Consider the following 13,154-nt stretch of genomic DNA (forward strand, 5'->3'; position numbering starts at 1 on the left):
GAACGTTGCTACTAAGCATACATTTGGTAGGAAAAAAGCTTTAGAATATTCAATATTCTTTTTCATTTGCTTGCTTTCTCTTAAAACATGTTACTAGATCAAGCTAGGGGCCTTAATCCAGTCATTCCCCTATGCAATCAGTTTTTCTTTTGTTATGCTCTTTTGACCAGGCTTTTTTTGTTACATTGCAGTGCTTACTTTGCTTAAAGCTGAACAAGGAGAAAGAACAGGAAGAAAAAAAAAAGCAGCACATGCTTACATTATCCCCATTACACTTAACTGAGGAAAAAAATACTTTATAGCATGCAAAGAAAATCATGCACTATAAAATTACTTTTATGAAAAAACAATTTTGTTTTACTTAGTTAATATTATCCAATCCTCTTTCCCTCTCCTAGGTATTTTTCTGAACATTAATGACATGAAGTAGGGCATATGCTTTAGAGTCCCCTACAACTTTAACAAAGTCAAAAAAGTGCAATATTTCCAAATTTGCTTTGTCATGTTTCACAAATTTTGTAAAACCACTTTTTTCAATTTCCAAGTTACTGGTTTTATTCTTGTTCATTTCCATCTCCGAAATCCTGTATCTGCTTAATTTCCAATGTACTCTCAATTCTTCTAGTTGACTTGTGCTTTTTTCCTTCTCTCAAGCATTTTCCATTGAAACATTTGAAAAGGATTCACTGGCAGTCTCTGTGGTCTTTACCAGAACAAGAAGCAGAATCTCTTTTTTAGATCACTTTTTGTTAGACAAACTTTTGCATTTCCTTAGCGTGCACTGTATCAGAAAATTATTTTTGTCCCTCCAGAAAAGAATACTTTGAAGATAGCTGGGTGTAGCAGTTTGAATCTTGTGTCTGCTTTTCAACATTCCCTGAATACTGAAACAAATTTACTACTCTTCTGCCTGTGTACAGTGAGTAATCATTCTTCACAAACACACTGCTCTCTCCCCCCTTTTAATGTTTTGTGCTTCTACCACAGTTGTGCCAGAATTAACTCCTTCTGATAGCAGGATTGCATCTTTACTATTAAAGGCCTAGGTTTGCTTTCTCATATCCAGTTTTGGAGGATAAACACAATGTGCCCTTTCAATGAACAACTCCTGCTGTGGAATACCAGTCCAGTTGCTTACTTGTATTTCATAAAATTAATACAGTCTGTTCCTTCCAGCTTCTCTAGTACAACAGAAAATCTCAGGTTTTCCCTATGTGCTCTGTCCGATTCTATTATTTTTGAGATGCCTTTTCTGGATTTCTCATTCAGCCAGGCTTTTCTTCATTTCGACTTCTGATTTTTGCAGTTTTATCACCCCATTTAAATATGTTTAAAGCTTATTCCATTTTACCCAGCCTTTTGTTATTTAAGCTGATATACTCCATCAGTGTTTTATTTTAATCAGGTCTGTGTGCAGTTGTCATACTTTGTTCTAGATTACTGGAAGTCATGTCAGGAGATTTCATTGCTTTTTGCTGAAGAGCTGGAGTACTCTTCCCATTCAATGTTTTTTTCATCTTTTGCAGCAGATTTTCTTTTGGGTCTTCTTTTTTCCTGGCATCCAGGCAGTGCACTTAGCCAGTTACTGAAATTTAGAGAAATACAAGTCCACTGGCTTTCTCTGCCGAGTTTGTTGTCCCATTAGGAGAGTTAAAATTAAGCTGTTACTCAATGTGCAGCCACCTTGGAAATCAAAGTCCTTTCAGAATAATTTTTAAAGTGGTCTTTAAGACGTGTGACAGAACATCTGAGATGGTTGTTGGTGAAATATAAAATGGGGTAATGGAGTTCTACAAGATTTGCCCAAGTCACAAGTCACACTGATTCTTTGTTTCTTAGTGTAGCATACTTCTGGAGTATAATCTTTGTTTTGATTTAATCTGAACACAGAATTTTTAATCTATTTGGATACTATCTAGTAGGAAAAACTTGTGTGGTGGAGGGTATACATATAGACAAGGCACTGTTTAGGTTGAAATTTTTGGTGCAGCTTAAGTTTAAACATCTGTTTCATGTGCTCTTTCAGTATGATATGTACAAATCAAAATACGGCCAGCTCAGCTAGCTGGAATTTTGTAAATAATTATATATGTCACTTGTAAATATTAACATGATTTATATAGAAATGTGACACTACCAGCCCAGCTATCTGGAATTATGTAAATCACATGTCATTTGTGAATATTAATATGATCCATAGGCTTGTCTTACAAATTTAAGAGATCTATATGTTATGTGTATATTAAACTACTGGTGTAGAAGTGTGTGTTGAACTGTACGTTATGTACTGAGCTTCAAGAATGTAACCAGAGTACCCTACTAGAAAAGGGCAAAAATGTATATAAACTATATTGATAGTAGAAGTTGGAACATATGGAATTAACATGCAAAGCTTCAAGAAAAGTGTTTTACGATATGCTATAAAAGTTAGTTTCAAGGCAGCAAGGAGACAGGATGTGTAGAGCTAGGAGTTTCTTTCTATTGTCTTGAAACAGAAATAATTACTAGGTTTAAAATGTAAAAGTGTTTAACTGTTTTACGACTTCCAGTTCTAGGCAAACTTCTGAGAGATATGTACTTCTCACACAGACACACTAAAAATTCTGTTGGTATTTGTTTTCTTGCAAACTAAAGGCAGGTGACAAATACTGATGTCATCCAGCTGACCCCGCAGTAATGTTTCAATATTAAATTTGGGAACTCTCACAGACTCTACATTTTGTATTTGTCTTTGGACCTGGAAACATCCTCTCATCAGCACTTGCCTTGCTAATAGTAAGTAACCCGGGTACAGTAATTTCTCTTAGATATAGATAGAATATAGTAAGAATTAGTTTAGATGTTTTTGGTATTTGAGACTGTCCTGCAATGTTGTTTTAAAATATTTGCTGTGATTTTGACCTGTGTAGTCACTGTGTTGAGTTATTGAGTATTGCCTTGTTCTTTTATTATTAAATATATTTAAACCTTTTAATTGTGGCTGGTTTTGTTTGAGATATTTAAGCTCTCAGAGTACTTGCTTATGTATTTGGTGACACTGTACGGGCCACTCCAATAGCCTTGGCCTTGGTCATACTTGCCATTTGGATAGTAGTATTACATAGTAGGATTGGTCACAGTTTAACAAGGGCCTTATAGTAGCTGATAAAGTGGCAGTGATAACTACCTTTTAGTCTAGGCAGAAGGGGGCATAGCAAGTAAATCTGTGTCACCTTCCCCAGGAGTGTCTGTGTTTGTATTCAAATCAAATCTCTAAGAGTGTGTGTGAGTGTTTGTGTGTGTGTTTCAGCTACTTGGGCAGGACACGAAGCTCTGGTTGGACAGAAAGGGTGCTGGAGGTTTGGGCTTGACCTCTTGGCTTATATCTTAACCCTATAGGTGTGCCAGTGGGGAGTCTTATTGGGGATCTGGAGAAAGAGGGAGAAACCAGCTCCAGACTAAGTGATCTCTGTGTGCTCTTAAGGGAAATTCTACTTTATTGTGTGCATACTTGTCATCCTCCCAATGTGTATGCCCTCACTGGTGCTAGTTGTGAGGATTGAGGCTCCTTGATTACTGGGCCAGTGTAGGGGTGTCACATGCTATCCACCTGTTGTACTAGATAAAAATCTAATTACCTACTTTTTTCTCATCTTGGTTTGTTTGGGCATCTGAAGTTTGGATAGATCATGTAGATAAAATAATCAGAAGGCAGTTAAAAGGTTGTGAGTGTAGGTGGGTGGGAGTGCCAGTGTTATCTATAACATTACTGCCCACAGTACAGCTGATCAGTGTTGTGCCATTGTTGCTGCCACAGAATATTCTGTAAGAGGAACACTGAGCCTGAGAACTTAACATGTTCAGATAAGGATAGAAAGATAAATGAGTTCTTTTACATCAGATACATGTTGCCAAAACAATAGAAAAGCAGTAAATTGCATCAAAGAGCACCTAAAACTCCACCGTTTTATGGAAAGCCTAGCTGGTCAGACCCCCTAACTTAATTCTTCAAACAAAACCAATCAGCCTGCATCTCCAGCAAACCAGCTTGGAGGTTATGTATGCATGTAAGTGGCTGTAGAAGAGTGCAAACCCTACAGTCCATGAGAAAAGAAATGAGGTGGTGGGTCTAGTTTCTGTTTATATACACCTTTTTCATAGACATCAGACACAGCACAAGAGAGAAAGCAGCAAATTAGACCCAACTAACAAAAAAACTTGAAAAATTATCAAATGTCTCCTCTGGCAATAACAGTTGTACTGGTGAAGGCTCTCCTGATTACATTCTGTGCAAGACCTTAGGTTATTATTCAGTAGAGAAATGTTGTTATGCTGTGAGACTGTCTTAACCTTCATGGCACATTCTCAGACAGTATACATTCCAAGTTGGCAAGGCTTCTTTTAATTTTATCTAATCAAGAGATTTTTTTTATCCAATTGTGAATTTAAAAAGTCAAGGAAAAGCATGTATATGGAGATTTTTTTCTTGCAACCATTGTGTCGAATGCAAGACTCACCACTTCAGGAGAAAAATACAACTCTACATATAAAAAGGAAAATTCAAAGCACTGCATTTGTACGAAGTATTTTAACACTGCATTGCTTAGTACAAATATAATAATCTTTATTAGTTTATTAAAACTACAAATAAGTTAAAGCCAATCCAGTTAATTTACTAACTTAAACATTATATTTTCTACTATAAAACATGCCAGCAGTAGTAGTTTAACTCCTTTCTAAAACTGATTAAGTGAACTAGAGTTATACCAGCAGTTTTATATAATCAGTCATCAAGCACATAGTTTGGATTAACTACTAAGAAGGGATCTTCTTCAACTCTGATGTCACTTTCTTTCAAACCAGTTTTGGACAATTCTATCAGGATATGATCCTAGAAAAAAAAAACATCAAAAATTAACTGACACGGAATTACAATATTAACCTGTCATTTGTAAATACACATGCTTGACTTGTACACATTAGTGCATGAAGAAACTCAGATTTATTCCATTTCTATAGCACTCTGCAGCACACACTAAACACTGATTTGTTTGACAGTGTGTAATGTAGAGTAGTTCCAAGTTTGAATACCTCAACTACTTGTTCAGACTGGAAGAGGCAGGGTTACCTGGAGAAAACACTCCTTATGAAAGCATACTAAGCAAAGCAGAGATAAAATTAATCAGAATAATAACAGGTACTTGTGCCAGTGGACTTACACAGCTGAGAAACCCATACACAATGAAAATGTATCTATTCTGTCAAGTAGGAAATTAACACTAACTGAAGAAAATGAAAGTAACCTAAAGTAGCATATACTATCCCGAACAGTGGCGTTTTTCCCCAAACTTGAAAAACTGGTCAATGTTGTCATCATCCATAACACACCAGTTTTAGTTAGATCACTGCTAATAACCATCCTTATCAATGAAAAGGAATTCCAGATCATAAAGAATGCCTCACCCAACCATGTATTTCTTCTTTTCAGTTTATAAGATCAACATTCCTGTTAATTCTGACAATTAGCATAATTTGTTCACTGATGGTAAGACCTATACTTAACAGAGTGGCTCATCTTTTTAATATCATTCACAATTTTTTTGCCCCTGTTCTGTCACTCATCAGATCTTCCCCAACCAATCAGCCCATTCTTTCACATTATTGGGAGCAAGAATCAACCAGAAGGGACCATCATTTAGACAGCCATCACGATAGTATGAGGTTTTTCGGCTTTCCTTCCTCCAGTGTATCAAAGTAAAGTTCCCCTGCACATAGGAAGTTGCACGGCAAAAGGCAAGACCATAAAGAAAAAACTAAGCCAGCAACAAGTGAGCCATGAAAAAGTGTAGTTTATTAAAACTACTTAAGACTTCATAAAAAGCTTAATTCAACAGACCGGTTTCGGCCTGGGTTTAACCTGGCCTTCTTCAGTGTATAACAGAAAAAAGCATACCAAGTGAAAAAAGTCTTATATGGTAAAACAAAACATTTGATTGGCTGACAAGAAACATCATAGCATTAAACACATGAATATTCATTATGCACTAAGTACTATTTAGACATCACAGAATTTAACTCATAAATATTCATTAAGCCCTGTATTAAATAGGGCACCAAGTTTGGTAATCCATTTCTTTTGTTTTGTATCAAGTTTGTGGTGCCAACCAGATTTATGGGTTCGATCACCAATGAGTTTATCAATAATAATAAAATGAAATTTAGCTGTTTGAGTGTGTGTTTGTATAAAGCATTGGTAGTTCTTTTGCATTTAATGTCACTCAAGTGCTCTGACATACGTAACCTGAAAGGCCGAGAGGTCTGACCAATATAAAAAGATTGGCAACTACAACAAGCCATATAGATAGCCAATTTAGGCAATATCGAGGGAGGAGAGGAGGCAGGAAACACAAGAAGGGTTACAAGTCTACAGAATCTTATGGAAGTATTAACGAACAAGTAAATCATGTTGTTGTTAATGTCTGTAACATCTCTAGTACTGTAACAACACCTGAACAAACATCTTTATTGAATAAAGGCTTATCTTTTATACCTGGCTTTTTTGTGCCTGAAGACACTTTTGCACAGGATTTATTTACATTTTGTAGACTCATTAACCTTAAATTGTTTTTTCAGGATAAGGGGGAAGAACAACAACAAAAAATGGATATCTTTAAATATCATGCCTCCTCATTCACACCTCCTATGCATCCTTCTGTAAATCTTTTAGTGTACTTAGTGATTTACATTTTGTGTCTAATACTTGTCTACCTATGCAGAATAACATGACTGACAATGAACTGTCTTGTTTAAATGAACTAGCACAAAATAAAGAACTTGTTATTCTTCATGCAGACAAAGGTGGGGCGGTGGTGGTGATGAACTGGAGTGATTATGATATCGAGGCTCACAAGCAATTGGGTGATGTTCGATATTACACCAAAATGCCACTCGACCCCACCTTTATGTTTAAACATCAAATTGACAATTTTTTGCATTCTGCGGTTGACAATGGGATAATAACAACCAAAACTTTAAGTCACTTAACTATTACTGATCCTGCTAGACAATACATTTATTTTCTGCCAAAGATACACAAAGATCCTCTGCATCCACCAGGTAGACCCATTGTATCGGGTATAGGATCACTTACTGAGCCCCTTTCTGAATTTCTGACCAGATGCTTAAAACCTTTACTTTCCTGGGTTAGATCCAGGATACAGGACACCACCCACTTTTTAAGCATTATTAATGACATGCAGATAAAGGGGAATTGGTGGTTATGCACACTAGATGTAAGCTCACTATACACCAACATCCCTCATTGGGCTGGTCTTGATGCCATTGAATATTGACTTTACAAGTCAAATATTTATCAACCTGGTTTTAACACTTTTTTGATTAATCTCACCGAGCATGTACTCACGAAAAATGTCTTTTTCTATGATAAGGAATGTTATTTACAGATCAAAGGGTACAGCGATGGGGGCATCCTTTGCCCCCATATATGCTGATCTATTTATGGCATACATTGAGGAGATTCTGATATATGATGATACTCATAATCTGTTTTTGCCTGAGATTGATATCTGGCGGAGGTATTTGGATGACTGCTGGATGGTGTGGAGATCTGACGTTGAGTATCTCCGTGAATTTATGGAATATTTAAATAATAAATGGGGAATACAATTTACTATTACCTATGTCCAGAACTCCATAACGTTTTTGGATGTTTTGGTCACAAGGAATCAGGATAATACCTTGAATACTGAAGTATATAGGAAGTTTCCCCAATATAACACCCTACTCCATGCCTCCAGCTATCATCCAAAACATATAGCCAGAAACATTCCTAAATCACAGTTTATTAGAATTAGACGTAATTGCTCGGATGATCTTAGCTTTAAACATCACTCTCAGGATCTATACAATAGATTCATTAATAGGGGCTATAGTTCAGGGTATGTTACCATGGCTCAAAACCATGCTTGGTCAGACATGATCTACTGACATATAAGAAGAAACCTTTGTCAAAAAACATATTACGTTTCACCACAACATTTGGTAGAAATACTAATAGATTTATGGACATTATTAAGGACAATTGGAACATATTGAAGGCGGATGGTAATATCAATACGATAATTCCCAATGTATGTTCTTTTTCTTTTCGTAAAGGAAAAAACCTAGCAGCACATTTCAATCATTACAAACATCATTCTGATCCTGTACTACCTCAGCTGTATCAGACCACCATTATGGGTGACAAACTTATTGGCCGTTTTCCTTGTGGTCATTGCATCAACTGTAAACATATTCTGAAATCAAAAGAATTTAGTAGTAAAAACAGTAGCACAGTATATGACATTCGATTTTTTGCCAACTGTAACACTGACTGAGCTATCTATATGGCTTGTTGTAGTTGCCAATCTTTTTATATTGGTCAGACCTCTCGGCCTTTCAGGTTACGTATGTCAGAGCACGAGTGACATTAAATGCAAAAGAACTACCAATGCTTTATACAAACACACACTCAAACATCAAACAGCTAAATTTCATTTTATTATTATTGATAAACTCATTGGTGATCGAACCCATAAATCTGGTTGGCACCACAAACTTGATACAAAAGAAAAGAAATGGATTACCAAACTTGGTACCCTATTTAATCCAGGGCTTAATGAATATTTATGAGTTAAATTCTGTGATGTCTAAATAGTACTTAGTGCATAATGAATATTCATGAGTTTAATGCTATGATGTTTCTGGTCAGCCAATCAAATGTTTTGTTTTACCATATAAGACTTTTTCACTTGGTATGCTTTTTTCTGTTATACACTGAAGGAGGCCAGGTTAAACCCAGGCCGAAACCGGTCTGTTGAATTAAGCTTTTTATGAAGTCTTAAGTAGTTTTAATAAACTACACTTTTTCATGGCTCACTTGTTGCTGGCTTAGTTTTTTCTTTATTTCCTTCCTCCAGGCCAAATTGTGCAGACCTGGCAAAGAACCAGGAGAGGCATTCAATGGGCTGTCCACAAAGAAGATTCCCTTACTTTTGCAAGTGGCATTTTCTTCAAGCAGTGCTGTTTTCCCTGATCCACACAATCAATGGTTTGTCCAGTCTCCACCAGGAAATCATACTGACCATTGCACCCATGAGCTTATGCAAACCCCACCCATCCATCCCCAGAGGAGGGCAGTGGGCCATGATCCTCTTCCCTACCCATCTCCTTGCCTGGCTTTTCTGTAGCACCATGGTTTCTAATTAAACCTCAGCTGTCTTAAGTCATAGTTAGGGCTACATCCCCTCAACCACAGAACCAGGCTTTTCATAAAGTAATTCTGCCATCTTATGTACAACAAAGAGCAGATATTAGGAGGCTTTCTTTTCTTTCTGCAAAAGCCTCAAAGTCAGTTGCTACCCTAGTTAACATTATATAGACTTTGTCAGTTTTTTTTTTACCGAGAAAGTTTGTATTAATACACTTGTGTCCTCAGAGCATTATTACCTCAGCAGTCACTAGCAATTTATTTAAATTTAAATGGAGTCTACCAAGATTCAAAGCTTATTCTCCATTTCTGAGGCTTCAGGTATTGCACAGTTTAGCATGTTGGTCCCAGTTTATCCTTGCCTGAGTAACATATTTCTTTAGGCCAATTTCAAATCTATTCACTAGTGGCTACTTAAGAAAATATAGATAGTGCAGCATATGAACTGCTCAATCTCAATGTACAACAGATGCCATTTTGATGTCATCTGAATGTCTGGGAAGAACATCATGTGTTACTGAAGTATCATAGGCATAAAAATAAAAAGTGCAAGGGATCTAAAACAAATTCCCTGCAATAAATCAGAACTAGTTAGAATATGCTAAACCACAATTTCTAATCTCTCTCACGCAATTCATTCAGTAGCCATTTGAAAATGCCTGGATCTTTCCTGATGGCTTGAATCTCGCACAGTAAAATACTGTAATCATTGCAAATCAAATCTATCCAAAGCCCCAATCTAATCCATTCTTATCAGCCTGAAAAAGTGGGTAATAAGCTGATGCTTCCATGAGTGAAAGTATGCAGATTAATTTAAATTCTGTCATTTTATAATAGGTTTGTGTTTTCCATCAAGTGTTCTAAGGAGCTTAACTGTAGTAGGAATTGTAGTAATAATGGCTGTAGTTGCCAACGGTACCCCTTCTTTTACTCTTATAAATGGATAGTAATCTCTCAAAAAATCATCTCTCATCCACCTTTTAGTGGTAATCCAGTCCTTAATGAGCGATTTGTAACAGTATGGGATCTATTGTCAAATGGGTAGAGTAAATAGTTTTCTTAAGAATGTCAGACCAGATTATTTCCTTGTATTCAACTTTTTGCTCTGTTCAGTAAACTAGTCTTGAATCTCTAAAGTTTCTTCCAGGGCTGAGACTGCAAGTGGTCATTTGATCAGTGCTCCACCCCGGTTAACAAATTCAAATAAAGTGTGATGGTTAGAGACTTCAAGTTTCCCAATGGTAGTAGTACAGTTATGTTTCATAGAGTTGTAATATTCCTTTCAAACTGAAGTTTATTGGACTAGATATCAGTACAGCCCTAACATATGCCAATTATGAAGCTCCATTTTCTGTCAATAGCCACCTTAAACTTAAAGGTAAGTATGGTCTTTTTAAAGATCTACAGATAAAAGTTCTAGAATTGTTGCTTATTTCTTCTGCTAGAAGTTGCAAGTATCCAAAGTCCCATGTCCATCCCTTTACTAACATGTTTTAATGATTTTCAGCCTTATCTACAACTGTACTATTAGCCTAATGATATTCACACTGGTGTGTCTAGCAAGTTTAAAGCTAGGAGTTTTGCAACTGCTTACTGCAGCAAAAGGAAGGTCCCAGCAGCCAAGCACAAGCCCACAAAAAGCCAAGGCATAGTTAGTAGCCAAGTCCACAATACGAACACTTCTTTATTTAAAAACAGCAAAAATAATGTAAAGCACTTTTCATCTCACTGATAGTGAGACTTCCTCAGACAAAGTTTCAAGTGTAAAGCAACTCATTAAATACCTACCCAATGTCGAGCACTCCTTCAATTAATTCATTAAATTAACACCAACCATTTCAATTTGATAGCTTTGCTCTTCAGTGTCATACAGTACTGCAATCCTGTTTAAATTCACATTTCCAAATGCAATGCTTCAGTCAAAAATCTCAACATTCCGGACTTTACTACAGCAGCTTTAAACCTAAGGTTCTAACAAACCTTCACTAAAACATTAAATCCATATTCAGTTTAGTATGATTTCAAACATTTACGGCTAGCTGGATACATAACTAGTTAAATGCAGTCCGTTACAACTGATACATTCGCAAACAGAAATAAAACAGTTGATGTTACCTGTCTATCCATACTCGGGTAACACCAACATTCTTTTGCTAATTACAATATCCAAGTTGGAAAAATGTTTTTTGTCCTTTAGTCATAAAAATAGTTGAACAGTTTATCACTGTTGACTAATTGTTACGATTCACCTCCACCATGTCAGTTACGAGAATACGTAACAGCACTACGTAGTGGAGACTGCATTTAAAGCAACAGTACTGTACTTAGTAAGCTCCGCTGTAACCTATTCCACACGAACACCCAAAGCCTGGATAGTGGTATGGTCAATTAAACCCGTTGCAGTCAGGTGTTCTAAAGTGTTTTACACTTTAAATAAAATCCTATGCCAATGTTAAAAACTCTTAAACTTCCAAATATATAAAAAATGTTAAAAATGTACATAAAGGCCCCTTCAACTACACAAAAGTGTGACTGCACATAAATAAATATGTCCTAAAGACGTTAAAAATTAACAGTTTAAATTCAACCATAGTGATATAGAAAATATCAAAAATGGCAAGAATTAATATAAATATGTTTGCTGAATAAATGTATTGAACCTAGTCCCCAACCCCTAAGTAAGGTGTCCCCTCAGCTATTAATCTCTGTCATCTTGCTAGACTTTTCAGTTTTAATATACATTTGATTGAATAATATTCATTCAATCCTAGGTACTGGCAGGCTCTGGTCCATATTTGCCACAATAATTCTAATTTTTCCAATATCAAAGAACTAGGACCTCCTCTCATCTCATCCACCTTAATTGAGTCTATAGCTCTAAATTTAAATGAATGTGTAGGACAGTCTAGGGTATGTTTAGCAATCGTGCTGTCCTGTTTCAAGGTTCGGGTGGGTGCTGTAAAGATGTTCATACAACCCTTTTCCTTAAATTTCCAGTCTGTTTTCCCTATGTAGAAAACAGGGCAATTCTGGCAGCATGCCAAATAAACCACACCTTTTGTATTACAATCAAATCTCTGTGGGGTCATATAGTCCACCTCTCTGATGATGAATCTTTCCCCTATGTCCATGTATGGACAATATGTACATCTACCACATGTAGTCATACCTACTTTTACTATCCTTTGCCTATTTTTTTTTTTTGATAAACACTTACGGTTGTTGCCCCTTCTAAACACTACTTTAGAGGGGGTCTTTCAGTTTACAGGTCAATACAGCATCTGATCTAATAATCTCCCAGTTTTTATAGATGATCTCTCTGATGTTATAACCATCCAAACTAAACTTCGTGATTAGGTTAACCCCGACCAAAGAAGCTTTTTCTGTGATTTTATCGCTAATTTGGGAGTCCTGTTGACCTAATTTCTGTACATCAAACAGGATGGGTTGGTAAAGGCCTCTCGCCTCCTCGGTTAGTTCCCTGATCAGTTGGGTGGGATATCCTCTTTTGGAGAACATATTTCCTAACCTATCACATTCTCGTGAAAAGTTGACTTCCCTAGTCACCATGCGGGCAGCCCTGACTAATTGTCCTTTTACTACAGACCTCCTTTGGACCAAAGGGTGGCAAGCTAGTAAAATGAAGGAAGGCATTAGAATGTGTCTTTTCTATAGATGTTCACAAAATATCTGCTTTTATGCAAGTCCTTACTCAATAAGACATCCAAATAGGCAATATTAGTTTCATTATATGTGAAAGTAAATTTTAAAAATGAAGTTGTATTATTAAAGTAGGACACTAGGTTTTCTGCCTCTTTCACTTTCCCATCTATCAGTATGAAAATATCGTCCAGTACCAAGTATAAAATTGAATTTTATTTATATTAGGTACCTTGAACACAAATTC

General features: G+C 36.3%; 1 protein-coding gene across 2 annotated transcripts in view; it reads right to left on the reverse strand.

Moving 5' to 3' along the window:
• Window positions 1-4,582: 4,582 nt before the first annotated feature.
• The window catches only part of LOC122796327 (maternal DNA replication licensing factor mcm6-like), a 501,477-nt gene continuing 492,905 nt past the window's right edge, over window positions 4,583-13,154 (reverse strand). For both annotated transcript variants that reach the window (XM_044064723.1, XM_044064721.1), the window contains exon 17: window positions 4,583-4,870. In XM_044064723.1, coding sequence (XP_043920658.1) covers window positions 4,763-4,870 — 108 coding nt within the window. In that variant the 3' untranslated portion in view covers window positions 4,583-4,762. The remainder of the gene's footprint in view (window positions 4,871-13,154) is intronic.

Source organism: Protopterus annectens, chromosome 3.part0 (assembly GCF_019279795.1).
Source record: "Protopterus annectens isolate FY-2018-M chromosome 3.part0, PAN1.0, whole genome shotgun sequence".
Taxonomy (NCBI): domain Eukaryota; kingdom Metazoa; phylum Chordata; order Ceratodontiformes; family Protopteridae; genus Protopterus; species Protopterus annectens.